The following is a 27,520-nucleotide window of genomic DNA, read 5'->3' as shown; positions in this document are numbered from 1 at the left end:
GTTTCCACATATCAAATGCTAAATGAACTGGGAGAAAACAGGAGAGATGGTCTTCTCTGTGCTTTCCCCTCGGTAAATAAACTCATCCTTTAGGACATTGAATATGTACAACCTGGTAGACCACATCAAAGCAACAAACAAACTCATTGCTACAGTATCTGCAATTAAAGTGTTATGTGCAAAGTATGAGGGGAAAGTATTTTGAAATTGGAAAATTTCGTACTTTCTCGTTCATTGAATCTGTTCTGTGGACTGCGAGTCTTCTCGCCTGCTGTACAGTATGATGGGGTGTTTAAATAAACAGCGAATAATGAATGAATAATATTTCCAGTTCACTCAAACTGAATGCTGCGTTCCTGCAACCCCTCTTGTTGAATATTTCACTGTACCGCACAGTGCACACCAGGACCACAGTAAGCACCTCTACAAGTTGCGTTGCATCTAACTGCTGTAAAGCAGCCGAACAAGACAGCACTTCAGTCACCTCCGAGGGAGCCAAAATGTAAACACTTTGCTTTACAAAAATAAAGTCAACTCACTAATTATGGGTTAAACATACAGTAGAATAAGCTGACCTTCCTTATAAAAATATAGTGATTTCTCTGTCAACAAGTGTTGGAGTCTTCGCAAGGGGCTGAGGAGAGGAGCAGGAAGGTGGAGGCAGGACAGGAGGGGGCTCAGAGGGAGGGGCTAGTTAGGGGGGAGAGGAGGGCGAGAGGAGGGCGAGAGGAGGGCGAGAGGAGGGCGAGAGGAGGGCGAGAGGAGGGCGAGAGGAGGGCGAGAGGAGGGCGAGAGGAGGGCGAGAGGAGGGCGAGAGGAGGGCGAGAGGAGGGCGAGAGGAGGGGAGAGAGCCCGCCCCCCACAGTGACAGGCTGTCGTCTGGGTGCCTGCAGGAGCAGGTGTGTGGCTGGTCTTAGTGGATGTTGAGGTTGTGAAAGTGGTCGAAGGTGGCCCCCAGAGCCCAGCTGGTCTCCACGTTATTCACCTTCTTGGTGAGCTGTGACCAGATCAGGGAGAGGCATCGCGTCATACCAAGGACCAACACTGACATTCAGCTTCAGAAAAATACATATTTCTATCATATTTATTAATAATGTAATAATGTAGTGACTTGTTGCTAACTTAGCCTGGCCTGTCCCCCCCTGTGTCCCCTGTGACCACTGGCTTACCTGCAGCACAGTGTTGTCCTTGAAGCCAAAGCCCTCCTTCAACAGGCAGGTGATATATGTCATGTCCATGCAGAGGAAAGGGCTGATAGGCCGGTACTTGGTCATCTTGTTGCACACTGAAAGCACAACAAGTCTGGGGCGTGAGACACGAGGGCACCACGGCAACGCAACTTCACACCCCGCTGACATAGCAGGGGAGTGGGTGAAGCCAGATGCCTCGCACCATCACACTGTGTCATGTGACACGTGTGGTCAAACACATTTCTTTAGCCAGCATGCTACACGAATAAAAGAAGATGTTTTTGTGTTTTGGGATTTCTTTTTTTTTTTTTTTTTGGCTTTGCCTAGTAAGCCAAAGTGTGAGAAGGAGTCAAAGTGAGGAGGGCTGATGTTGAGGCTGGAGGTGGGAGGCAGGGCAGGGCAGGTTGGGTTAGTGTGTGGGTGCCTGGGTGGTGTGTGGCTGTCAGGTGCCCTCCTTTCTCTGTCAGACTGGTTCCTCTGGACCATGTGACAGTGTCCTCACAGCGCAAACAGACTTGCATAACACACCACCTCGTTCCTGCAAGCTATCAATCTGGAGCTGCCTTTGTAGTGCGACTCACAATCCGCCCGAAGAGCAGAGATGAATGTTGCAGTTGTGTGCCAAGGTGCTTTTCACCTCAGCCCAGATTAGAGTAATACATTATGTAAATGTCAGTAAATATATTGTATATATCGCAGGTGTATTACAGTAAAGAGGCTGGGTAAAGCCAACATGCCAGCTACAGCACATGCAGTGCCAAGACTTTTGGGCACCAACAAGGTGTGCTGTTTGTGTGAGTTAGGACAGCATGTGTTTTGCAGGAAGACTGTGGTTAGGGGAATAATTTTGTTAAACCTGTGCCATTAAGAAACGCAAATAAGCACCCATGTTTTTTTCCGTTCACGCAATGCGCTGCACATTAGTAAAGACAGAAAACGCGGGCCTCTCACCTTCCTTGGCTCTCTTCTTGAAGTCCCTGACCTCGACCACACCCCCTCGATTGCCGTCTGTAAAACACGTTATTTAGAAAACGTTTCCACACAGCAACAGTTTACATCAGCTCTGACTGCAGGACCCCCAGGAACAGGGTCCGACTTGCTGTGTGTGAACTCACCGATGAGGCCAGACTCCACAGCCCTGTCGTAGTAGTAGGAGAACGCGTAGAAGATACTGCTGCCCTTCACCTCTAAGGGCTGGTGGAAGTTGCCTTTGATCACCCTCATCACTTCATAGTAGCACAGCTTGTAACCTGCGTAGCCTGCACACAGAACAACACACAGGGATGTCAACCGTTAGCGGATTGAAGCGGCTTCCGTAAACCACAGAGATCAATGCACGAGTGTTGTGGACACAGGCCTCTTATAGCTGCAGGGTGGAATGCCCCGAGGAGAACAGGAGATTGGGGTCAGACTGGGGCTGAAGACCAGAGCTCCAGAGAAACACCAAAACGCTTCTTTTTACAGCACCCTGGGGTGGTTCTGCTTGGTTCACTCAGAGAAACCATGTGCTGACAAGAGCAGCATTTAGCTCTGCCCTGTTGGGCTGGCTATTTTTACCACATAATTGTGAGCGGTCAAGATCAAGCCACTCGTTACACAGAAAAATAACAGCTCTGGGACAAACCAGTATCTTTTGGCTACATGACTGTGGTTTGGGAGTGTTGCATTATTTGTGGAGTTAACTGACAGTTTTGCTTTCATTTAAATACATGTGGCGCTGCATTATTATTGTTCAAAAGCCCAAATTCAGAGAAAGAATGACGGAACGTGCATTGGGCGTCACAGTCCTCGTGGCTTTTGGAAATGTTCTCAAACTCCAAGTGAACTGCAACAGTCAGGGTGCTTCTGAGAATGAATGGAGAGGTTGCTAGGGGCGATCACTTGAACCCTAGAAGGAGCTCTTACCGTCTGGGATCCCACTGACATGGTACGTAGTGCCCCCGAAAGTCACGTCCTCTCTGAACTTTTTGGGAAGGCAGGAACTTGTGAAAATCTTCCAGTCTAGACCTGAGAGAGTACAAAAAAAAGATCCATTAAACATTTTTGCAACACTGAGGATTTTGAGCAGTGAGTTTACTGTGAATCTTAAAGCAACTAGCCAGTCCCAAATGTACAAGAGTGTATCACCCACCATCTGATCCCAGAGCACCAAGAGTTGATAGTCTAGCGGCATAGAGTCCGTTTCCAAGGTAACTAAGAAAAGAAAAGAATAAACAGAATAAATGACAACATCACATGAACTTGACGCAAGGTATACAGAGGAGTGATTACTACAGTGTGAATAATTTGCAGTGTCGTGAATCATTTTCCATCGTTTTTTCGAGAAATAAAGTGTGATGAGTCCCAAACCTGTGGGTGTAGAGCTGGTAGGTGCTGTTGAACATGTTAATGTTGGCAATGTAACTGGATGGAGCAGAGACTACTGTTTTCTGTTGGGCAAGATACAGAAGTCAGGTGTTAGTCGAGTGATTACTGACTAACCTATCACTCACTACCTTTGCTGCAAAAAACATAAAAACACTCATGTTGGGGCCCCCCAGTGGTGTGGTTCACCAGATAAGTGTGTGTGTCATGTAGCCTAAGGCATAATTGCAGCGGTTCGAATCCTCCCCAGGCCCTTAGCTGCATGTCATCCCCGCTCTCTCTCTCCCATTTCCTGTGACTCTGCGCTGTCACTATCACGAATGATAAAGGAGGCAACACCCTCCAAAATATATCTTAAAACTAGAACACTGTGGTGTACTTTTAGCTGTGTCATGTGTACCTTGGATTTGGGGAGGAACGTGATCTGCGTGGACCCCCCTCCCAGGTCCAGGATGCCCACAGTTTTCCTGCTCTTGGCATACAGGTGTCCTAAACCAGACAGGTGGAAACACACACGCACACCACTCAGAACAGCTTCAGTAAACACATTCATCGTCACTATCGCAGATGTAAAACACACACTATACATAAACTAGACTCAGGATTTCTACATTTTCCACCCAATGGGAGACGAGGACTTCCTGCAGGAGAGCTGAACTCATCTGTGCCAACCAAAAGGAAAATACCTTTTTTTTTTTTTTTTTCCTTTTTTTTTTTTTATCATCTATGTATATATTTTTTTATCACCTCCATTTGTGCTAACACAGTGTAGGATGGGAGGGAGTATTGCGTCACACTGTGACCAGATGGTAGGCAGTGACTCAGTGTGACACAGTCAGACAGTACACTGGACTCCTTCACTGCAGGGCTTGTGTGTAAAGTGGCAACCTCTCAACCATTAACACCACCGTTACAGAAAATGAGCCATAACTTACCTGTCAGGAAGTTAACAGTCACCCAGGCCAGCACTCCTACAGGAGAGAGACAGACACATGAGAGAGACAGTCTGGGTAACACTTTGACAAAAAATCACAAAGCAGTTGTAGAAGGTAGATCAGGGGTCAGATGGCTGAGCGGTTAGGGAATCGGGCTATTAATCAGAAGGTTGCCGGTTCGATTCCAGGCCGTGAAAAATGTTAGTTACTGTAAGTCGCTCTGGATAAGAGCGTCTGCTAAATGACTAAATGTAAAATGTAGATGGACTCTGGATGGCCCCGATCCATTCTGTTTCTACTGTAAGCAGCAAGTCATTGTCTGCTTTTCATTAATGGTCCCAATGTGAGCCACATCTGACACGCGGGATCCCAACCCAGGTATTAACTATGTCTCAGATCTATTTTATGGATCTCATAAACATAATGAACAGCACATCTGACGAAACACAAGCTGGTTGAGGGTGTAGTAATGAGCGATGTGGAGGATAACTTAATATTGGGCGTGGGACGCAAATCCAGACACGGTTATTTAATTGTCTCACTGAGGTAGTACCAGACCCCTTGTTAAAAAAAAATAGACATTGTTTGTAGATTCAGTTTCTCTCTAACCCACTCAGAACACCTGCTCAACCCCAGACAATCCTTCTGCCCTCAGCTAATCAGAGCAATGCCCTCAGCAGAAAACCACAGACAGATGTTTGTAACCCACTGGAAGCGCTGTCTGGTGAACACTTACCTTCATTGGCTCCATTCATTATGGACACGCTGTTGTTTGGTACGAAGAATGGAGAAGAGTCAAAGACATCTCGAACCTGAGAAAACAGTTCACAGATGCAGTTCACCACCTGTTTAATACATCCTAACCATGAGCGTAGTAGCAGAGCAAGCTCAGTGGTTCTTGGGTATCCCTCATTCTACCCATGCCCAGTAATGGAGATGGATCTGTCTGGCAGTGGCGGAACACTGAACCACAATGGTCGGCGTGGCAACGCCACACATTGAATAATTCACATGACATATTTCCGCCTTTCCAGACAACCTCAGAACAGCTGTTTTTTGTGCTTTTTTTTTTACCCAGAGATCAAGATTGTAGACTTTCCCTCCTTTTTTATATATATATATATATATTTACATGTATTCATTTAGCAGACACTTTTATCCAAAGTGACTTCCAAGAGAGAGCTTTACAAAGTGCATAGGTCACTGATAATAACAACAAGATAGCCCCAAAAACATTGCGGGTAGCCAAAACATGAAGCACATATTGTGAACAACCAAAATACGTGCCAAAGTAAATAATTATATATATTATATAATATATACATTTTTTTCTTTCCCAAGGACACTCGTAAGCACTTAGCCGTTGCTCGTCCCCGGCCGTGGCGGGGGGGGGCAGCGAGTTCCGCCTGACAGCCTGACGGGAGCGGGGATCGGGGACAAAACGTGCCTCACCTCATCCAGCAGCGCGTTGGCCTTCTCCACGGGCAGGAGGCGGAGCCCGGCCGTGGCCTTCAGAACCACAGGAGTCTGTTTCCACTCCTCCTCTGGCACCGTCTTCTTGGCGATCTTCAGCAGCTGTCTGATGGTGTCGCCACCCTGAATGGAAGAACCGGGGATTTTAACCAACACCGTCCAATAACTGTGCGACCCTCCAGACTACAGACGACGCAGAATGGGCTATTTGGAAAGTTGAAAGCTGAACGGAACCGCATTCGTGTATTAAATCGATGGACGTTTTATCATCCACATGTGTTTTCCACATCTTTTGGTTTTTAACTTGAGAACTTCAGAACATAGGAAACGCTCACATCAGCAGTGGCAGTAGTGGCATCAGCAAAAGCCGTTCGTGTAATTACATGGTTTAACGTACATATATTATGAAAATTACTGTGTTTTACAGACTGTGGATAATGTTGGACAAACCCCCTAATTGTTAGCCTTAATCATGAATAATGAGATAATAACAGACACACATACCTCCTCGGGCTTGTCTTTGTAAGCAGACAGACCTGGCTTCACTGCATGATACATTTCACTGTCAAGAACAGGCAACTCAACTGAAAGGAAAGAGTGAGTGTTAAAGACATCTTGCAATAGAAACAGCAATCAGTGTACAATTTAACGCTAAGCTATGTCTGCTCTACTTTGCCAAAAATGTCTCCCTCAGCAATAGATCAGCAGAGTTTTACAACGGCTGGCAAACAGAAAAACACCACAGTGCTGCATGCTATTTGAACTCTGCGTTAGAGAGTTCATATGAGTCACACGGATGATGAAAGGTTTTGCTCAGCTACTTTTGGATCCCGTCTTGCCAAAAGCTTTTCCCCCACCCTGACGATACATGTTTGTTTTTACACCACAGGGCGAATGACCCAACAGCAGACAGACACTGTAGGAGGCAGCAGTGTGGCTGCACTGCCTCCTCAGACTGGAGCTAAGGGACTGCAGGACACAGGCAGGCAGGGAGAGCATGACAGAGGGAAATGAGAGGACTGAGTTGGGGTTAGAGAGAGGGGGGGGGGGGGGGGGTGAAAGAGAGAGAGACCACTCACCTAGATCCTTCTGGATAAACTTGAAGGAGAGGATGCAGACAGAGAACAATTTGAGGTCAGGGAAGGGTTAGAGAGAGGGGGGAGATGCAAGAAAGAAAGTGAGAGAGAGACAGAGAGAGACAGTGACCGCTCACCTGGATCCTTCTGGATAAACTTGTAGATGTGTATCCTGGTGCCGGTGCTACCGGCATCAAACATGATCCCATAGAAGACCCGGCTCATGTTGACAGGCCGGTACAGCTCTGGGGAGAACCCCTCCGGGGAGGCCTGGGGGAGGTTATCTGGGGCCGGCTGGGGGACCTCTGGAGCCGGGTAGAAGATCTCAGGTACAGGGTAGGTGATCTCTGGAGCAGAGTGGGTGATTTCAGGATACGGGTAGATGACTTCAGGAACAGGATGAGAGACGCCGGGGTCTGAGTGGGCGACTTCGGGCAGGAGGTTTTCCGTGTTGGCTGAGTGTTCGCGGTGGTGGACGCGGTGGTGACGGTAGTAGGTCGCCTCGGCTTGGAAGTCTCCGGTCAGAAGCCACAGGGACATCACGGTCAGGAGCAGCATGTGCAGAGCCATCGTTTCGACACCCGGAGGAGAGGTTGGTGAGACTAATGCCCCTTTTAAAAAAACTAAAACAAAACGTTTTTACAGATGTCTTGGTGGAAAACGTTGCACTTTCAGAAGCTTCTTGAGGAGAGCGATAGCAGAGTGAGCAGAGAGAGACAGCAGAGAGCCGGCTGAGGTGACGGGATGTGAGGCAGCAAGAGGCAGAGACAGACAGAGTGGATGGCGATGCTCTCTTCGGACAGTCTGCTCCTCTGTTTACAGTATATAAACACATAAGGGCTTGGCATGAGGCCACACCAGCCGAAGCCATCGACCAATCCTGAAGCGTTCCATCTCAGTTCCATCACGGGTCCCCCCCCTTCTGACAGAGTTGGATCCTAAATACCTGTTTACCAGCAGCAGGGTTTTTTTTTCAAGAAGCCTAATCTGGTAACAGTTTTTTTTTCTTCTTTTGCTTCTTCATCTTCGGTGGGTAAACTGGAGGCAAACGTCCCCTAAAATAGAAAGAAAAAGGACTTCAAACTGAAGGGCTCACAGAAACTTAGAGCAATGGCCTTAAAATACATTTTATATGTGTATTTAATTACGATTTACAGGCCAACTTGCCTTACAATTATTTCCCTGTACAAGATTCTTGACTTTTGCAACGGAATATAATCTAAATGATGTGCCTTTTTCCTCAATTAGCAGTGATGTAATAAACTCGCTACTTGTGAAAATACAGTTTATTCATTTGAAGCTCAAGTTCCTTGTGCAGAAACAAACTAATTATTATTGTGAATCAAAACCTCAAAAGTTAATAATTGTATAATAACTGCTCAGAATTGCTCATTTCTCAAGGCCCCTATAAAAAATACAATTTACAAGACAACCAATCAACAAGGGCTGCGGTCAGAATATGAAAAGGCATTGTAATAATTAAAATAATAATTGTGAAATTCAGACAGAGATATGAGTCTGAGAAAAAAGCCAAATTAATTGCATTACTACCTGGCACTCCAGTTAGACAGCTGGACTAGTGAGTTGCAGGTCTGAATATGCACAGTAACCCTCAAAAATCCTCCTCAAATCATACCGCCATCATGATGTGTCAGAATAACCACATTAGAAATTCTGCAGCGGCCCTTTAACCAACCTTTCTTTCAAAAATGCGCAGATGCAACTTGCTCTCTCCCATTGGCATAAATGCATCAAGAATGTAGCCTAAGTAATCATCTCACTCCCACTCATTCTGTGCTTACCACAGGTTTTCCAAGGGAAAAAATATTTAAAGGCATGTTTCACCGGAGAAGGCATGAAAAGCATGAGTAGCTGTTTCTAAGATTTAGGTGGGTGGTTGGCAAAACCTTAGCCTGGGTCTATCGGGAGCACAACATTTAAAAGTTGTGATTTCTCGGAGGGAAAGGCAGGGGGAGTCTGTAAGGAGGTTTGGATTATTTCTGAGGACTACAGATTCTCTACGCGGATCTGTTGTCTCATATGAACCAGCTGTGCCATGGCTCCTAAGGAAGCTGGCTCATATCTTGCAAAGTGAGCTGAGGTATCGAACTGCTGAGGTGTGTGTCATGCAGCTAGGAAGGAGAGAGGCAGGGGTGAGTGGAGGTCCGGACCAGAGGAGCAAGGGTGGAGGTCTGGACCAGAGGAGCGAGGGTGGAGGTACCAGAGGAGCGAGGGTGGAGGTCTGGACCAGAGGAGCGAGGGTGGAGGGACCAGAGAAGCGAGGGCGGAGGTACCAGAGGAAGTCAGGGTGGAGGTCTGGACCAGAGGTCAGGTTGGAGGGACCAGAGGAGCCCAGGGTGGAGGGACCAGAGGAGGTCAGGGTGGAGGGACCAGAGGAGGTCAGGGTGGAGGTCTGGACCAGAGGAGCGAGGGTAGAGCTATGGACCAGAGGTCAGGGTGGAGGGACCAGAGGAGCGAGGGTGGAGGGACCAGAGGAGCCCAGGGTGGAGGGACCAGAGGAGGGAGGGTGGAGGGACCAGAGGAGCCCAGGGTGGGGCTTGGCACCAACAGTCACCCATCATGCCATTCCATCCCGGGACACTCCACTGTGCAGAGCACTGTTCCAACGCTGTAATTTAGACTAAAAATATTGCACTTTCTTTCCTCCATTTTTTTTCCCTCCAAATACTGTGGCTCTTTCTGTTTTCTTCAATCCTGCGGTAACCATTACAGTCCTTTACCCCTATCAAAGCATGCATGTGCAAAGACCTCTCATTGACTTATGTCAGTTTAAATAGATTTTGGCTTGATGCTTACTACTTGCTCACGCTTACACAGTAGCATGTTATTACTCACGGCAATTACTCATGCCTTGCGAAAGCCACCATGTCTTGTCCACAGTGCGTGCCTGTGTTGTCAGTTATCAGGTTATGTGTTGCAAGAGTCCTGCACTGTCAAAGACATGTAGCCTACTTTGCAATCAAGTTCAGACACATAGGTACTGTAACTGAGAAAATGGTGTATCTGGATCAATTGTTTCAGCAGGACTGGTAAGACAGTCTTTACAATGGTGTGTTTACACCACAAGTCAGGGCACACAGCGTATCATATCTCCGTTGCAATTACAGCAGTCTCAAAGGTGAGTCACGATTTGACAAGTGCAAAACAACAGAAGTGAAATGACTGTTTTGGGCTAAGTTGGCATGTCTTCATTTAGCCATGAAAATTATTGTTTGACAATAACTCCCGGTGGAATGAATGAACCTACACAGAAAGTAACTACAAGATTGTTACGAACTTGTTGTGCGTGCTTGGAGAATGTATGAATGTATTTCCTATGTTTAAAGTAGGGTTAGGACTTTATGGGAAAACAAGTGCGAGATTAGAAACAATGTCGAAACAATGCTGTATTGCACGGTGTGACTCAGCAACTCTAATGCGAAATACAAATCTTAGGTTGAGTAATGTTGATTTCTATGAACATGTTGGTGTTTTGTCTTAACTTAAAAGCTGTAAAATATAAGAGGTGAAGAACCAAGCTTTGTGATCCTTGCCACGCAATCATTAATATGCTGCAATTTTAGCCTCAGGAATGTTGTGTTTGTGGGTGTCCTACCCCAAAAACTCTATTGAAGAGCTTTAAACCTTGTCATTACAATTCCAATGATAATGACAGCTTCGGGAAGTTCAGGGTTATTTCAGTTTTCTCTGCTTCTTGTCATAGCAATTAGCTTTAAATTTAGTCACCAAACTGTGCATGTTGCCAGAGCAGAAACACTATATTCTTTGGTTTACAGTAGCTACACCCCTTTAGTGATATCTACTGATTTGTTCTTTGTTTCATAAAGAATGTTCTCTGAGAATGTTAGCTCTACAGCGTTTTAGCCTCTTCAGAAATATTTGTTCCCAAACAAAAGGAGGGTACAAAGCATGCCTGCGATTCTGAGTTTAAATTATGACCTTCTCAAGTTTAAAACTGTTTATTTCACTTGGATGACTTTCTCAGAATGTGCAGAGTCAACTGCCATTTGTTTGACTTATGTGGCATCTCCACAATTTACGTAATTTACCAAAATATGAAGTGGGTGGCTGTTCAGAAGCGCAGTTCTTCTCAGGACACTAAACCAGGGTTCGAGTTAAGGGAGGGGGGGGGCGGTTGGGGCGGTTTGACCCCCCTAATTAAGACTTGCAAACATGCTGCAAACATCGTATGTGTGGTAGAAATGATAGACCCCTTTCTCAGAAGAAGAGAGAAGAAAGTTGACCCTCCCAATTGTCATTGTATAATTCGCACTGTACTAAACAATGCGTTTGTGAAAATGAGGTCTATCATTTCTACCACACCAGACCCAATTCAAGGTGTACAAATATGATGTTTGCAGCATGTTCGTCGCCAAGGATGAAGGCTAACTGTATAGCAGAAGCAATGCACTGCGACCATAAGGTTATTGTGCATTAAAGGTGTCCAACGGTCTGAATTTAAATTAATGCTGAAGATGCATCATGTGTATTTATTTTTTTGCGAACTTTGACATCATCCTTACTTTCTTTACTCTACATGCACACCTGTAGAGTAAAGGGTTACATCCAGATCTAGTGACGGTGTCTAGTTGCATGTGGAAGGATCGCTATGGTAACACGTTTGTAAACAAAGTGTTCCTCCAAGTTTCTATAATAGTGTGTTGGTTGCAATCTAGCTAACTAAACTTCTTTAAATGTATCTGTAGTTTACTTTATCCGGGAAAATGCCAAAGAAGAAAGGTAAAAAAGGAAAGAAGGGCAAAGGGTGAGAAATATACTTTTCTCTGCTTCTGGCATTTTGTCGTTTTAACCAGTCCAGTGCAGTGTCTAGCTGGTTAATAACGTAATAATGTTGCTAGGCTAGCTACTTACCTACGTATAGTGGTTTTCCAGTACAAGTAACATTATCTTCTTTTTAACTTTTGTTTCCATATTTGATGTCTAGGAAAGGAAAGAAGGAAGGAAAACAGGAGTCTAAAGCGGATAAAGAGTCAGATATTGAAAAAGCAAAGGCCAACGCCGCTCTTTGGGAGGCAAGGTTGGATGTCACCGAATACTCGCGTGTAGAGTACCGCGAGGCTGCCCGCAAGTTGGCACGCGCCAACGAGGAGCTAACAAACCAGCAGTATCGCGCTGAGAAGGACTCTGTTGATATAATTGCCTTTTTGAAGAGGAAAGATGCGGAGAAGGAGGAAAAGGTTAACAATTCATCACTGCTTAATGCATAACTTTTCAGGGGAAGTTCTCAAGCAGTAATTTCAAACAATAGCTAAGAATAAATTGTGTCTTTTACAGATTACCAGTCTTGAGCAGCAACTCAAGACGCAAAAAGCGAAAGCTTTTGAGGAGCAAGAAAAACTGGTAAGAGTTGACCTGCTTCCCTATTTTCCGTCACCAAACACGGCATATGTTAACAAAAACACTGAGTGACGGACTGAATGATGAAGTTCAGAAGTGACTTGTTCGTCAAGTATAGTGTCTAATGAATCACGTCCATCATTGCATGATGTCAAGGGTGCTTTTGTGTTTTGAAGAAAAAGAAAAAAGCTTGACAAAAATGTGCTGCGCTGGTGTCTGAACATCAGCGTTCTTTCTAATTATCCACACACTATTTGTAGTAAAAGGAAAAAAAACAAAGCAGACATAAAACATGAAAAAGCAACCCTTCCATTTTCACATATATAGTCTAACATTATGTTAATCTGTTTTGGTAATTATGCAGGGAAAACGCATAATTAAAACGTGGATTGTCTGGACTGGAACACGCTTTGCTAGATATAAATTATCTAACCTTCACATCCTACAGATAAGACCGTAAATTACGAGGGTGTGTTAAGCTTTCTTTTAGGGTTCAATTTCAACATGTTCAACCGTAAAGAGCAGACGGTGTTTCATAGATTTGAGAGTTATGACTAATAGTATTTGACTGTCATCGCGATGGCCCAACAATAAGAAAGTGTGCAGAGATTTGCAGCCTTCTCATACAGCTTTTTTCCATCATCCATCCCTACTTCTTGCTGGTAAAAACAGGACGAGCTTGTGAGAAATAAAATCTTGGTCAGGACCAATTTAAGACATCCCCATTTTAGACATGCATGGAACTGTCACATAGATATATAGCCACGCTAATTCAAAAACGTACAGTATATTGTTGTGGTTGACCCCTAAAGATGGTATTCCGAGACAGGCCCCTCAACCTCATTTTCTCATTGTGAAGTGATAAAATGGTTCGTCTTGAAAACGGACTTAGCTAATGGAAACCATTGCATCAAAAGCAGTCTGTGAATGGCCTGGGTTTTGTCTTGCATGTTTCACCACTTAATGAATGAATGATAAACTCTGTTGGCCAAACAATTACATCATGAAGAGTTTTCCAATTGCCCATTTGTGCAAAAGTTCTATGTTCACTGCAATTAAAACACTCAGAAAAGAGAAATGCCACAACAAACCCAACTTAAAACCAAACTGAAGATGTTACGAAAACCTCTGTGTGAAAGTGATTAGTTATGAGCAGAGGCACTCTACAGTGTACTGGATATGGACTAGTTTTCCCTAATTAGTAACATTGGAGTTATCCGAACCATGACAAGTAGGGCAACCATATAATCACAATGGTAATAACCTCTCCTGTAGTTGTCATAAATATCATTGTGGGTGCATGTATTTCTGGCTTCTCATGACTTTGGTTGCCATCACATTTTTGCTCTGACAGGAGTGTCCATTTCAGGCGTTGAGTTGGACTGGCCTGCTCTCAGATGGGGTTGGGCTGTAAAGGCTGGAGTCCATGTGAACTTTTAGGTTTTCTTCTCCGCTATTATAAGTGGTTGTTCTCTCCCTTCCTGGAAGCAATGGTCACTTCTCAAAACACCAGCAGATGTTCTATTCCTGAATCTGTAGCTGCCCATGCAAAAAACGTGCACCGTGCACACAGCCAAACCTACCACGCTAACAAAGCATTCGTATTTATCCGATTGCTGTTTAGATGTATGGAGAAATGCCCGTCCTTGTGTAACCTCACAGCTGATGGTTGTGTTTCAGGTCGCAAAGTACACAGTGCAGGTAAACGAGCTTGAGGACAGATTCAGAATGAGATCCGGCGAGTTTAAGATGATCCAGGGGGAGCTGAAGACCATCAAGGAGTTCAAGAAGAAGAAAGCCCACATGGAGCATGAGCTCAGCAGCGTGAGGATGGGAAGGTGGACGGAGAGAAATCTAACATCGGCCCTCTGTACCGAGGGCCAGCGTTCAGTTGCAGTGTTCCTGACAATCCGTCTTTTTTTCTAGATTAAAGAAAACATGTACATTGCTGACAAGGAGCACAAGGAAAACCTGGCTAGAATGGAACTCAAGTTCTTCAGCGAAAAGGTAAGACGTGTGGTCACGTGGACAGTGAATTCAGAAAAGGAGTAAAAATACTGTATTTTAGAGACAAAAATATATACTTTTTCCAAAAAATACATATGCCTAAAATTAAAGAGAAAAAAAAATACAGTATTTTTAAGTGAAAGGGTTTTTTCTCTGGGCAGAAGGAGCAGTGAGTCCTGTTTGCTCCTCCAACAGGTCCGCCTTGAGAAGGAGGCCGAACAGAGGATCGCTAGGCTGGCTGAGAGGGCCCACAATGACGCCATTGTGTGAGTGTGTCCTCTTCTGCAGGCCTGTTTCACCCCTCAAACTGCACCTCTAGGGAGGGAGGCGAGAAAATAAATGATGTGTATAAATAGAAAACAAAGTTAGGTTGTTACCGTGACCATGCTACTCTCTGTTCCTCGTCACGCAAGCCAACGGTTACATCCTCAGCAGTTCCACGGTGCCTTGCAGGGAAGGGTAGAGCGTGTGGGGGGAACCTCTGTGTGTATATACAGCTGAAGCCATACAAGGACAAAAAGAAGTACACATTTGAATTCACTGGGTTTGCTTATGTTACGGTCCATAACAAGTGATGGTTTTCGCTGAAAAGCGATGACTTTTCAGATACTGAATATACTGAAATTTTAAGTAAACTGGCACATGGGCCGAGTTTAACTGAATTTGATGACTAAGAGAGTGACTAAAAAGGAAATTAAAACCACATAATTCTTGCTGTAAACCACCAGATCCCTACCAAGCCACAATCCAAGCCAATACATCACTTTTACGGTGCCTAAATTACTTCACCCTGATAGGTGGCCGCAAAGGATGTCCGAATTACACCTCAGAGAGACAATCTGGCACACGGCAAGACAGATTATGACTTCTTTCTCTTCCACAAACCAACAGGCAGCTGGACGACACGTCACGGTCCGTGTTCAAGGAGAACGTCCGTCTCAACGAGGCCCTCGGCTATCACATCAAGGAGGTGGAGGACCTGAGGAGGATGACCGTGTCGCTGGCGGAGGAAAACGCGTCCCTGGCACTGCACAAGGTACACTGGCACGGTCAGAGCAAACAGAGCTGTGGGCGTTTTCATGACCTGGCCTTCCCTGCAGAAGCACAGAACAACCTCTGATGAATCCCAATAATTTTTCAATCCTTCAAGTTATGAAACCCGTGTCAGATCTCTGGTGGGCATATTTCAGGTGGTATTTCCCCTGTTCTGTTTGCATGTGCTGACCCTGTGTGTTTAGCTGCTGGCCCAACTTTCCCCTCCCCTCCGCAGAGCTCGCCAGTCTCTTGGCAGTTGGTGGTTGTGGTTAGTTTCCACGGCTTCTTGGTTCCAAGTCAGTGGCTTCCCCCCTTGGTGTTTTCCGGCACCGTTTCTCTAAAGTCAAACAAATACTGGCGACCATAATCTCCCCAGCGGTATTCGATAAAGCGAGGGAAGAATCAAGTCACCGAGGCTCAATGTTCTTTCTCCGGCAGTTCGTAACCTCGATAAACACTCGACGATGAAACAAAATCTCAGAAGCATCAAGGTGCAGCTGGAACGTTCCCTTTCAACACCTTCGTGTGCCTAATCATCCAGTCATCAATCATTTGATTGACAGCGTTCAGTAGCATCTTGACAGTTTAATGCCCACCTTCTCAACCTCCTCAATTTCTTTTCCCATTTCTGTCGGCCCTCAGGAGAGCAGCGATCTCATGATGAAGGAGAATGTGGCCCAGCTCAAGGCCCAGAGGGAGGAGATAGCCAGGCTGAAAGGGAAAGTGAGCTCCCTGGAGCAGGCCATGGGTCTCATGGCTGGAGAGTTTGAGAGAGACAAGGGGACGATACAGCTCCACGCTCAGGTCAGCACCCAGGCCAGCCAGGTGGAGCTGGACAAGCTGCAGAAGCTGCTAGCCATGCGCGAGAAGGAGATCGCCCGCGTCAAGCGGCTGGCGCGCGGCATCGTGGAGCAGCGCTCCGAGCTGGAGAGCTTCTTCCTGGAGGCTCTGAGCCAGGTGAAACAGGAGATCCAGACCAGCAGGCTGCAGTACAGACAGGAGGCCCTGGAGGGCTACCGCAGGAAGATGGGCGAGGCTAGGACGGGCAGGCAGGAGTACCCTCGCATCCGCACCTTCCACAGGAACCCCCACAGCACCAACAGTGTCTACGCGGACCTGGAGGAGGCTGAGAAGTGGTGAGGGCCGCGCTCGTGCTGCTCTGTCTGACGCGCGCCCCGCGGCTCGTCGCTTCGGTTACAGTACAGCTTCGACACTCGCCTAAACACAAACATTGCACACAGTTCACAAGTCGTTGTAGGTTATTGCAAGTTGATGAGAGCACCTCTAAATATGGTGTCGACTGTTTGACTGTCTGGTAGCGGCTGTAGTTTTCCTCTGCCATTGTGTTTCAGGACGAACCTACAGGCCGACAAGGTTGACATCTCGGAACTTACGTGGGAGCAGAAGGAGAAGGTGCTGAGAATGCTTTTTGCAAAGATGAACGGACAGAAAACAAGGTAACCCTCATCTGAGGTGGCTCTGTAGCCTGCATGTAAACACACACGGCTGCTAGCTCCCCCCTTTCCCATCCCTGTGCCCTGATGCATTCTGGGTTTCAATTATATCATCTATCTGAAAGCATTAAACATGGGAAGAAAGAAAGGCTATAAAGATTGCGAGCACAAAACGCAGTGACAGCATCGCAAGCGGGAGCTGTGCTGCAGTCTGGGAGAGACCGAAACATGTGACGACTCCCTCAGCTTAATGTCTTAAACAGCTCTCTTCTCAGCAGAAGAGGACACCATAAAAAAATCAGTTTGGTTGAAACCAATTCTCTTTTCCGTCCAGCTGCTTAAAAAGAATGAAGAAAGAGTCTGGGCACAATAGTAAAAATAGGGCCGGCCCCAGAGTCGTGTGCTTGGAAACAAACATCTGGCCCCGCCGGTTTGACTTTAGCCTCCTGGCCCCACTTCACGTGCTCCACTGGTTTATTTAGTTCTTTGAACCCCTGTGGTCTCAGAGCAACTGGGAACATGATTTCCAGGCAGAGTTCAGGGGCGGGGCCTGGTAGAGGGGGTATGGAAGGGCACCGGAGATGTACATTCATGTCAATATTGGTCTGGCACACGATAAGAGTATATAGACTTGCTGAAGCATACAGTGTTGGGTGACTGGGCACCATCGAATTACAGCATGCCATGCATGACGGCCCGAGGATGCTTCTTACAGAGCCAGCTGACGAGAGCACACCCGGGTTATTAAAACGGCGCCACAGTCTGAAACTCTGCATTATTCTCTACAGGAAGCCCAGCCACCCTTTGGCTTTGTGTGCCTCGTCACGCAGGGACCAGAGCGACAGCGACGCAGGGTAAGGCACCCAAAGAATGCTTGAGGATGCTACGGTCACCGTTTCTCCGCATAATTACAAAGTCGTCTGTAGATTTATCGGTCCCCGCTAACGCATGTTAAGATGACAAAACATGGAAGTTTTGAGAAGGACGCGATCCCATGTGTGATTTAAATCAGATGTTGTCGTTTTTCAGTGACATAATGAGGGTTGTCTTGCAGAATTACAGAGGAGCAATCCCATGTGACCTTCCTCACCCAGACGCCTGAGATCAACCTGCCCCCCCATCCCAGCATGCTGCCCGACATCCAGACCACATGACCTCTGGCCTGCTCCGCAGGGCAGCAAGCCCTGTCTGGAACACAGACTAATCCTGCTGAAACGATACCACATCATGAATTATGTTTACCATTGAGTGAAAGTGTGGAGTCAAGTCTTTTTTTTTTTTGCATGTGACAAACAGGCTATTTCCAAACCTAAGAAGCAATCAATAGTCATGGATTGGTGTGGCTGACTAATTATTGATATGAACGAAACATGAAATGCTGAAAACATTCATAATAGTATCCAAATATTCAGCTGAGATCAGAGCATATCTTTGGTCTTCATGATCATGCATCCAATATGGGCCAGTATGTTGAAGCTGCATAGTAATAACTACTGTACTAAGCTGATTTTACAAGCACAGGCATTCAACGAGATTATTTAACTTGGAGGGAGGAAGGGTGCCTAATATATATACACATAATTAGTACAAATCTGGAAAAAAAACTAGCCATTTACAAGTGCAAAACAAATTTTACATTGTGTTCCGAAATGGAATCTCAATTATATTTGAAAAAATAAATCACATATTTTTAGGTACATTTACTAAACATTATGGCTTGTGTTTGGTGGGCTGGCATGCCCCAGGACTGCTTAACAGGAAGTGACCACATTTCAACAACATTAAACTCAAGGACATCTAGCGTCCCATTGTTGGCATGGTAACTGCAGCTTTTTTTACAGTGGCGTCGTCTGCCTTCCACTGTGATGTCACCGTCTTGATCTGAGTGTAGAACTGGATACCCTGTGGAGGACAAAATACATTAAACTGGTTGTGTTACTGGTCAATACAACTGTCTCACATCGTGAGAGACCGTAACCATTGTCGGTCTAGCATCATGAGAGACCGTAACCATTGTCAGTCTAGCATCATGAGAGACCGTAACCATTGTCAGTCTAGCATCATGAGAGACCGTAACCATTGTCAGTCTAGCATCATGAGAGACCGTAACCATTGTCAGTCTAGCATCATGAGAGACCGTAACCATTGTCAGTCTCGCATCATGAGAGACCGTAACCATTGTCAGTCTAGCATCATGAGAGACAAACTTATTTGTAGGGCTGGCATGGTGAAAGTAACTGTTGTCACTGTCTCGAGAGCTTTCAGCTGTCGTTCGTATGGCTGCCTTGGTGGTCTCTGTTACTTACTTGTTTGCCATAAAAGTTAGTGTCTCCTCTGAAGGAACCCCTTGAGCCAGTGAAGGAGAACATGGGCAGAGGAACCGGGATGGGGACATTAACGCCAATCTGCAAAACACAAACATACATAAACCAATGCATACATACGTAAACCAATACATGACTAATTACTGAAAACCAAACCCTAAAGCCGTTGCATGTGTTCCCAGTTCAAAAGGAGGGATGGAGAAACTACACAAAATGTTTATTTTCTGTGGGACTGCTAACTGGGCACGGTCCTTGTAGAATGTTTAAAGACTGCTGAACAATTTTGGACACGGGACTTGAGCCTTTTGGCCGAGGAAGGCGAAAATAAAAAAAGGCGTTTCAGCGAGGTTTGGAAGCAAGCACATGGCTGGCTCAGCATCCTGACATGTGAACAGCAAACACACACACACACACAGCTAATACACACACACACCCAAACACACAGCTAATACACACACACACACAGCATAGCTGCACCCCGCAAGCGAACAAACAGGGCGAAGGCACACCATATTTACGCTTAAACATTTAAGGTCAATAGGAATCCCTTTTGAGTGTAAAAAAATGTCCCCTCTAATTCAATTCAAGGAAAATGCCTCTATGTTCCTGTGTTTTGATTTAAAAAAAGGCACATATTTGCTGTAGCTATTTGCAGGTGTGCAGGAGGTGAGATGTCAGAGGAGAGGGTGGCTGAAGTGTTAGTTTTAGCACAGATGTAAACAAGGCTAAACTTGACATTGAAAATAATTGTTTTCGAGTTTTTATGTTTTAGAACAGAGGTGTGATGCGCTCCTTGTTTAAGGTGCTGTATGGACTTGTCAGCAGTGTGTGAATGTGTGTGAGTACCCTCTCCCTGGACAGAGGGGCGCGCACACACACACACGTGAACACGCGCGCACACACTCACCTGGCCCACGTCCACCTCGTGCGTGTATTTACGTGCGGTAGCTCCGTTTGTGGTGAAGATGGCCGTGCCGTTGCCATAAGGGTTGTTGTTGACTAAGCTGATGGCTTCGTCCAAACTGTCTGCCTCCAGAACGACCAGCACAGGCCCGAAGATTTCCTCAGTGTAACACTTCATCTGGGGCTGGAGGACAAGGCAGGCGGGGAGGGGGCACACAGATTCACATTCATCCTATACAATTCATACCATTTGGGTGGCTATTTTTTTTTTTTTAAAGCTGTCAGGTTTTGTTTTCAGACACACACACACACACACACACACAGGGAAAAACACTTACCGTGACCTGGCCGATGATGGTGGGCCCAACAAAGTTTCCGTTCTCGTAACCTTTGACCTTGACGTTCCTGCCGTCCAGGAGCAGCGTGGCGCCCTCGTCCACCCCGCTCTGAATCAGGCTGCAGACTCTCTCCCTGGCCTGGGGCGAGATCAGAGGCCCCACATCTGCACCGGGCTGGTCCCCTGAGAGCCCCCACAAACAACCAGTTGTGAGCTCACACACACGGGAAACCTTCACACACACAAAACCTATACACACACAAAGGAAACCACACACACACACAAAGGAAACCTATACACACAAAGGAAACCTATACACACACACTCTCTCTCTTACGGCTCCAGCCGCAGGCATACCCAGGCCTGGCTGAGGGGCACCCGAGCCACTCCCTCCAAGATGGCTGTTAGGGGTTTCCTGTGTAGCCGCACAATTAGAGTGCATCTCACTGCAAGCACGGAGAATCATTCATTTCCCTCCATCCACACAAACAATCCCTTCTGAAAAAGATTCCCTTTGGGCCTCGGGCCCGCAAACGCCAGCCGCAAATTTGCAGCATGACTTGACTCAACAAGCCCTCTCTCTCGTCCGCGGCCTTGTGTGAAGTCGTGTTTGGGGTGAGAAGAGAGGTTGGGGCGGTGTGGGTGGCCCTGGAAGGCCCTGGATGGGGGAGAGGGGGGAGAGCGGGGCGGGGCAGGAGGGTGGGGTACCTGCGTTCACTCGCAGGGCCTTGGCTCGCTCCACCAGCTCGGGCAGCCAGCTGCGGGCCTCGCCCACCAGGATGGCGGTGGAAAGGGCCATGCAGCGCTGCCCTGCCGCCCCGAACGCCGCACCCACCAGCTGGTTCAGAGTGTTCTCCTTGTTGGCGTCAGGCATCACCACACCATGGTTCTTTGCTCCCTGCAGTGCATGAGAGGACGGGGGGGGGGAATGTTTAGAATTCAAAACCTCAATCTGGGCATTACTGGTGAAAGTGATCAACTGGTAAGCAGGGTCATGTAGCACCACAACCTGTGGTTGTGTTTTGTTCAATCAAATATAACTAAAGTTATCATACATGACTCATTTCTAAATATAAAGTGCCCAAATTCTGCCACCAAGTCCCCTATATGAGCAGGCAGTTCAGAGGGGCACAGGGAATCCAACAAATGTCTTAGCCATTGCTGCCACCTTGTGGTCACACATTAGAACTGCACGGGGGCTGAAAGGAGGTTCCCTCACGGCTGGAGGCCAGACTCACCATGTTACAGTGCACCCTCACTGGAGGCCAGACTCACCATGTTACAGTGCACCCTCACTGGAGGCCAGACTCACCATGTTAGACTGCACCCTCTTCCCATGTTTGGAGCCCCTCTCGTAGATGTACTCTCCCGCCTGGTTGGAGCCCACAAAGCTGATGGCTTTAATCGCCGGATGATCACAGATGAAGTTGACAGCTGGGGAGGAGGAAACACAGTTGAGCACAGCTGAGCCAGAAAACATTTTAACACCAAACCCCCGACAATGTCAGTGAATGCAGCAGCCAGCTGCAGCTGCAGGTAAACACACTAGAGTGCTAATACAGCTATTGAATCAGAAAACAGCACAAATACATAACAATCCAACAACCATCTGGAAGCACGATGCAGGTGAATGCGCTAGAGCAGTTGTCCTCAACCCTGGTCCTCAGGGACCCCCTGTCCTGCATGTGTTTTAGATGTTTCCCGGGGTCCAACACACCTGATTTAAATGCATGACATCTAAAACATGCAGCCCAGAGAGGAGAGCAACATGGGGGCTCGCCCGCTCCCGGTGCCAGGCTCCTAGCCCGCTCCCGGTGCCAGGCTCTTACCATCGTGCTGGCCATGGATGATGTTGAGGGAGCCGTCTGGGATGCCCGCGTCCTGCAGCAGCTTGACCAGCAGCATGGTGCATCCTGGGACGCGCTCGGAGGGCTTCAGCAGGTAGGTGTTGCCACACACCATGCCCATGGGGAACATCCACAGAGGAATCATGGCGGGGAAGTTGAAGGGGGCGATGCCGGCACACACCCCGATGGGCAGGCGGTAGGTGAAGGTGTCCATGTCCTTGGTGATGGAGGGCAGGGTCTCTCCCAGCATCAGGGAGGTGATGCTGCAGGTGTGCTCCACCACCTCTGGACAAGGGAAGAAGGATGACGGTCAGAAACCAGACAGAGTCCATGCGTGAGGTTAGACACTGTAAGGCTTTACTGCCTTGTGGAATCGCTGGGAAACTGAGACAAGGGGGTGTCAGACTGCAGCAGTCATTTACGAGGACTGTTAAGAACTTGAGGGATTCCTGACCTTGTTCTTTTCACTGGTGACCCACACTCTACAATGCTATAGAGTACTGATTAACCTTAAGAAAGCAAGTATAAGTGACCATATTTTGCCCTTTGGAAAGGCAGGTGCACGTGAGTGAGAAAGAGAGAGCGACTTACGCAACCCTCTGAACACATCCCCTTCAGCGTCGGCCAGGGTCTTGCCCTGTTCCAGAGTAATCAGCTTGGCAAGTTCTTTCTGAAACATGAAACACACACCATATCTGATTTAAAATCAGTTTCATAACAACAACGTTAACCTCAACTTCCGATCTTTTTTTGAATGGCTAGTGTAAAGTGAAAAGTACATGCTGCATGTACAGATTTCATTATGCCTTTTTTAAAGCATGTACTGTGCCAAAACAACTGACTGAATGTTTTCAGAAGTCTTCAACAATAGACAATTTGCAACAGCTCGAAACAGCTCACATCTTAAGTGTCTGATAAGGACTCTACCTTTGCTTCTTGCGGTGAAGCACTGTAGTAGGTTTGTGGCCCGTTCAAAGACTTACAATGTTATCCTTGATAAGCTGCTGATAGCGCAGGAAGATCTGCTGTCGGGTTAGGATGGAAACCTCAGACCAAGAGTGGTAGCCCCGGGAGCAGGAGTCCACCGCCGCCAGCATCTCCTGCTGGGTGGCCTTCGGGACACGAGCTATCACCTCGTTTGTGGCCTGGGGGGCACAGAACATTGAGGAATGTGCCAGATGGTCATTTACATACACATGCCATTGCATTCATTTAGCAGATGTTTTTCCATCCAAATTGACATGCAAAGAGTGCATTTAGACAGTCCAGTGGATGGTCAAGGATCAGAAGTGCATGGTACTGAGGTGTTTGGGTGGTCAGAGTCAAGGAATAGTCAGTATTTACGAAACATCGCAAGTAACCTCAGTTATGTCAAACTGTTGTGAAGGGTATTTGAAGAAGTATGTTACTACGGGCATACTGATACTAGCTCCGTTTGACAGATTATTATTAATTAAATTCATGTTTTGTTCGCACATTCCTATAGTAATTACTTAACACTGAGAACTGGAAATGCTTGTTCTGAAACTAGATACTATGACATGATAAAGCATGAGTAACTGTTTAACCTGCTAAGTAGACTTTGTTGCTTGGCCTTAAAGTGCAGCACACATATGCAGCCCCATTTTGAGGATTCAATGCTTCCCATGGGTCCTTGCTTTACTCACCTGGCAGTTAAATGTACATAAACTACATCTAGGAGCGATATCAAGGTATTTCAGACAGTCATGCTGTGCTACTTACAGGATTGTGAATATCCAGCCATTCTGAAGACTTAGATTCAACAAACTTCCCGTCTATGAACAGCTTGGTGGTGGGCTGAGGAAATCAGACAGATGTTATACGACAGCATGTGTCATACAAATTGTAACAGTTTAATTTGTCTGAAACTGATTCGTAAATAAGCAACAGTGAGTCTCCATTGACTCACCACTGATGTGGAGTAACACATGCGCCCAAGCTGAAGAGGTATCTGTGAAGAGCAAGTCACCGTTTACACAAACTAGACAGCAGTCACACTTAGAAGGTTTTGTCTTTTTGCAAAGACTATGTCTTTGATCTAAGATTAATGTCTAACTAGAGCTCGAGAATGTCATGAGTGTGAAGTGGTGGTACGTGTTGCATGTCAGAGGTAAAGCGAATTAGGAAAAAGTATTAAGAATGCAGTGATATAACTGTAATGTTGGCCTACAGGTGTAGAATGAATAGCAGTGTATTAAAGTCTGCAGCTGCATCAAAACCCCCAAAAAACTGTTGATATAAAAAGTGACTGGATGCAATTAGATATCAGTTGCAGGGAACACTACGCTACAAGGCAATGTCAAAGGTGTCGAAAACCCAGCCGCATAACTATTTTACTTTGTAAACATTGGGAAGTGTAAAAAGCATTTACTGTTGACATTGGGATAAGGTGATTACAACAGGCGTTTAGAACGTAATCTTACCCTCTTCTTCAACAAGGATCTCATTACAGTCGTTGCCATGACGGAAATGTTATATTTATTGCTTGATTAATCCTTTAAAAACTGTCCTACACCCCAACGGGGACCCTTGGCCAGAGACAGCCTGAACTCTCAGATAGACGGATTTAAAAGTAGGAGGAACTTGAAATGGAGAGGTGGCTACCTATTTGCTCATTTATAGGGACGATCATAAATACTGTGCTCTTATTGGCGTTTTCATGGAAGAAAAAAACTGAATTCTATTATTTCATTGGATAAAATATGCGTCCGTCGTTCGGGTAGGCGGTTTACGTAATGTGTGTCACATTGTTGCTGCTGCTCTGTGTGTGTGTGTGTGTGTTCTACGTTTAATGAATAATCACAGAAAATACACTTTGTAAAAGTTTGATTGTTCGGGCGGGAAGCTAACATTGTACTCAAAACACGATGCGTTTTGTAATAGAGGAGCCCTATAGCCCTACATTGTACATGAGCACATTTTAAAAGACAATGCTCGACTTGTGTTAAACACTGTCAGAATCGTGTTTAGTAATCAGTGACACTGCGAATTGTGAAACGACAACAGTAGCGACGTCCTTCACTGCAAATATGCGCACATCGTTTGCATGCCTTGCTAAGGTATAGTAGACATACATGGCGGTATTTTCTTGTAATCTGCAGTTTTAAATAACTCGGTGTGAGCTAATGTGAAACATGTGGAGTTCCGACTGATGCTTAGTCATGGTGTAAACACTGAGGAGGAGGGTTTTGGTGGGGACATTCTATTGGTTACCAGATTCTGAGATTCTTTCAGGCGGCTCTACAGAACTCTTGCATGTGTAGTTATCTGAATCATTTGAGCTAAAAAGCCTCATTAATCTGATGACCATGGCAACTCACAACAAGGTGAATCTCTGAACAACGTTCAGCTCGACACATTTTTGTTCTTTTTACTCACATGCACTGATTTATCTTTGTCTCTGTCCAGCCCATTCTTCATGGATACTTCAGAAGTTCCTGCTCCTGGAGAGTCAGAATTGGTAAGTATTACTGCCTTGCTTCTATGAAGTTATTCACATTGGAGGGACATATGCATGTAGTTTCTGGTCACCCTGTTGTAATCAAACATTATCTTTGCCAGCGTTTGCTCTCAAAGGCATAGAGTATGACCAAGTCCCCGTCAATCTCGTCAAGGATGGAGGCCAGCAGGTACACCAACTATACCATTTAATACCCTGAGATTTCTATACATTAACGTAAATAATTAACTTAAGGTGTGCTATCCTATTTATCATCAGACATCAGATATATAGAATCTATAGGAAGACAGTTCTCATACAGTATCATGTTCTTTAGCTTTCAGACCAGTATAAAGTTCTTAACCCAATGAAACAAGTGCCTGCTGTTCAAATCGATGGGATCACCCTCTGTCAGTCAGTAAGTTCTAACATTCCTCTCCTTAAAAACAAGAGTCCTGAACCTTTAAGTGGCCCCAAGAATAGTATCCATGTTGTCTTCTCACCGGTAGCTGGCAGTCATCCAGTACATTGAGGAGACCAGGCCAGGACCCAGACTTCTTCCCACCGACCCGAAAAAGCGTGCCCAGGTCCGCATGGTCAGCGACCTCATCTCCTCTGGGATTCAGCCTCTGCAGGTCAGTCCGTGAGAACACAACGAGCGGTCCAGCCAAGTATCTCCACCAACCCCTACAGTTGTGATGTGATAAACTGTGATGTGAAAACTATGTGAATTTCACTCAGAGCTCGTTTGCTCGTGTTGTATCGTTTTACATTAGGGAATTTGAACCATCACACTTCTGACGTGAACTGCTGAAGTTGTGTGACAAACGTACCCGTTGTTCCTTTCAGAATCTCTCCGTCTTGCAGAAGATCGGGGCTGAGAAGGTGCAGTGGGCCCAGCATTTCATCACACGAGGTTTTGAGGGTAGGTGTTGACTCGTCTTTCCTCCTCAATGCCACCGTCGCACGACAACTCATTTCTGTTTTCTTTGTATCGGCGTTCAGCCTTGGAGCCCATGCTGAAGGAGACTGCTGGGACATACTGCGTAGGGGATGAGGTAAGAGAATGTTATTGTAATGATTTGACCTGCAGAAATGTTCTGTTCGTAAATAGTTGACAGGGAGTCAGGTGGCTGAGTGGTAAGGGAGTCGGGCTAGTAATCTGAAGGTTACCGGTTCGATTCCCGGCTGTGATAAATGACGTTGTGTCCTTAGGCAAGGCACTTCACCCTACTTGCCTCGGGGGGAATGTCCCTGTACTTACTGTAAGTCGCTCTGGATAAGAGTGTCTGCTAAATGACTAAATGTAATGTAAATACTTTGACTAACCAGATGTTTACCTCTTAGATTTCCATGGCAGACATCTGTCTGGTCCCGCAGGTCTACAACGCTGACAGGTAGGATGTCAGGGAGAATTCAACTGCTTATTTTTCATGTTGAACAAAATTGCCCATTCAAGCAAATGTTTAATCATCAACTATATGGTTTTCTACATCTGTCCCAACAGGTTCAAAGTTGACATCAGCCCATTCCCGACTATTAAACGACTGAACCAAACGTTAATGGAAATAGAGGCTTTCAAAGTCAGTCACCCATCTTGCCAGCCAGATACTCCTCCAGATTTGCACACATAAGTCGACTGCTGCTCACAAGAGGGAACCAATTGTCAAACTCTTATTCCCACCTTAATAAAATGTTTTGTTAAAAATATTCTGGCATCTGTGATGTATTTTCAA

The 27,520-nt window shown here is 46.1% G+C and overlaps 4 protein-coding genes across 5 annotated transcripts; 2 read left to right on the top strand and 2 right to left on the bottom strand.

Annotated features, from left to right (window-relative positions):
* Positions 1-913: 913 nt before the first annotated feature.
* On the bottom strand, positions 914-7,611 carry entpd5a (ectonucleoside triphosphate diphosphohydrolase 5a). The gene is made up of 13 exons (XM_067243485.1): positions 7,176-7,611; positions 6,467-6,546; positions 5,942-6,085; positions 5,226-5,301; positions 4,490-4,525; positions 3,955-4,043; positions 3,540-3,619; positions 3,322-3,383; positions 3,096-3,197; positions 2,306-2,449; positions 2,142-2,198; positions 1,170-1,285; positions 914-997 (listed from the first exon to the last, which is right to left on the bottom strand). The coding sequence occupies exons 1-13, from the start codon at positions 7,606-7,608 to the stop codon at positions 914-916; spliced, it is 1,503 nt and encodes a 500-aa protein (XP_067099586.1). The 5' UTR covers positions 7,609-7,611.
* A 4,163-nt stretch (positions 7,612-11,774) lies between these two features.
* On the top strand, positions 11,775-18,440 carry LOC136948931 (basal body-orientation factor 1-like). Its single transcript, XM_067243088.1, has 11 exons — positions 11,775-11,824; positions 12,005-12,257; positions 12,355-12,420; positions 14,098-14,241; positions 14,344-14,424; positions 14,620-14,690; positions 15,316-15,460; positions 16,102-16,595; positions 16,812-16,916; positions 17,702-17,767; positions 17,968-18,440. The coding sequence occupies exons 1-11, from the start codon at positions 11,784-11,786 to the stop codon at positions 18,065-18,067; spliced, it is 1,566 nt and encodes a 521-aa protein (XP_067099189.1). The 5' UTR covers positions 11,775-11,783; the 3' UTR covers positions 18,068-18,440.
* A 158-nt stretch (positions 18,441-18,598) lies between these two features.
* aldh6a1 (aldehyde dehydrogenase 6 family, member A1) lies at positions 18,599-24,908 on the bottom strand. Its single transcript, XM_067243084.1, has 12 exons — positions 24,769-24,908; positions 24,255-24,296; positions 24,068-24,142; positions 23,308-23,469; positions 22,916-22,994; positions 22,307-22,609; positions 21,790-21,911; positions 21,186-21,375; positions 20,479-20,660; positions 20,145-20,324; positions 19,220-19,318; positions 18,599-18,815 (listed from the first exon to the last, which is right to left on the bottom strand). Exons 1-12 carry the CDS (start codon positions 24,805-24,807, stop codon positions 18,711-18,713), a joined length of 1,578 nt encoding a protein of 525 aa, XP_067099185.1. The 5' UTR covers positions 24,808-24,908; the 3' UTR covers positions 18,599-18,710.
* A 232-nt stretch (positions 24,909-25,140) lies between these two features.
* gstz1 (glutathione S-transferase zeta 1) lies at positions 25,141-27,494 on the top strand. 2 transcript variants are annotated; one of them, XM_067243086.1, is made up of 9 exons: positions 25,141-25,404; positions 25,754-25,805; positions 25,907-25,974; positions 26,122-26,202; positions 26,294-26,419; positions 26,634-26,709; positions 26,790-26,842; positions 27,132-27,181; positions 27,292-27,494. In XM_067243086.1, exons 1-9 carry the CDS (start codon positions 25,375-25,377, stop codon positions 27,416-27,418), a joined length of 663 nt encoding a protein of 220 aa, XP_067099187.1. In that variant the 5' UTR covers positions 25,141-25,374; the 3' UTR covers positions 27,419-27,494. The 2 variants fall into 2 exon arrangements, with proteins under 2 accessions (XP_067099187.1, XP_067099188.1); XM_067243087.1 differs by lacking the exon at positions 25,141-25,404 and adding an exon at positions 25,426-25,671.
* The last annotated feature ends 26 nt before the right edge of the window (positions 27,495-27,520 follow it).

Source organism: Osmerus mordax, chromosome 9, assembly GCF_038355195.1.
Source record: "Osmerus mordax isolate fOsmMor3 chromosome 9, fOsmMor3.pri, whole genome shotgun sequence".
In the NCBI taxonomy this organism is placed as follows: Eukaryota; Metazoa; Chordata; class Actinopteri; order Osmeriformes; family Osmeridae; genus Osmerus; species Osmerus mordax.
Note: the sequence above shows the minus strand (reverse complement) of the source record. Positions and strands in the feature narration are given on the sequence as shown.

Bases quoted from the DNA above. Each gene is read 5' to 3' on its own strand.
- entpd5a (XM_067243485.1), bottom strand. From the start codon at position 7,608: ATGGCTCTGCACATGCTGCTCCTGACCGTGATGTCCCTGTGGCTTCTG. The intron at 3,384-3,539 runs GTTTGGGACTCA...TTCTTTTCTTAG, and splicing joins TACCAGCTCTACACCCACAG to TTACCTTGGAAACGGACTCT. The intron at 998-1,169 runs GTAAGCCAGTGG...ATCTGGTCACAG, and splicing joins AGGACAACACTGTGCTGCAG to CTCACCAAGAAGGTGAATAA.
- LOC136948931 (XM_067243088.1), top strand. From the start codon at position 11,784: ATGCCAAAGAAGAAAGGTAAAAAAGGAAAGAAGGGCAAAGG. The intron at 14,691-15,315 runs GTGAGTGTGTCC...ACAAACCAACAG, and splicing joins GCCCACAATGACGCCATTGT to GCAGCTGGACGACACGTCAC. The intron at 16,917-17,701 runs GTAACCCTCATC...TATTCTCTACAG, and splicing joins ATGAACGGACAGAAAACAAG to GAAGCCCAGCCACCCTTTGG.
- aldh6a1 (XM_067243084.1), bottom strand. From the start codon at position 24,807: ATGGCAACGACTGTAATGAGATCCTTGTTGAAGAAGAGG. The intron at 24,143-24,254 runs GTGAGTCAATGG...TGATTTCCTCAG, and splicing joins TGTGTTACTCCACATCAGTG to CCCACCACCAAGCTGTTCAT. The intron at 22,610-22,915 runs GTAAGTCGCTCT...TCCCTTGTCCAG, and splicing joins GGATGTGTTCAGAGGGTTGC to AGGTGGTGGAGCACACCTGC.
- gstz1 (XM_067243086.1), top strand. From the start codon at position 25,375: ATGCGCACATCGTTTGCATGCCTTGCTAAG. The intron at 26,710-26,789 runs GTAGGTGTTGAC...ATCGGCGTTCAG, and splicing joins CATCACACGAGGTTTTGAGG to CCTTGGAGCCCATGCTGAAG. The intron at 27,182-27,291 runs GTAGGATGTCAG...CTGTCCCAACAG, and splicing joins CAGGTCTACAACGCTGACAG to GTTCAAAGTTGACATCAGCC.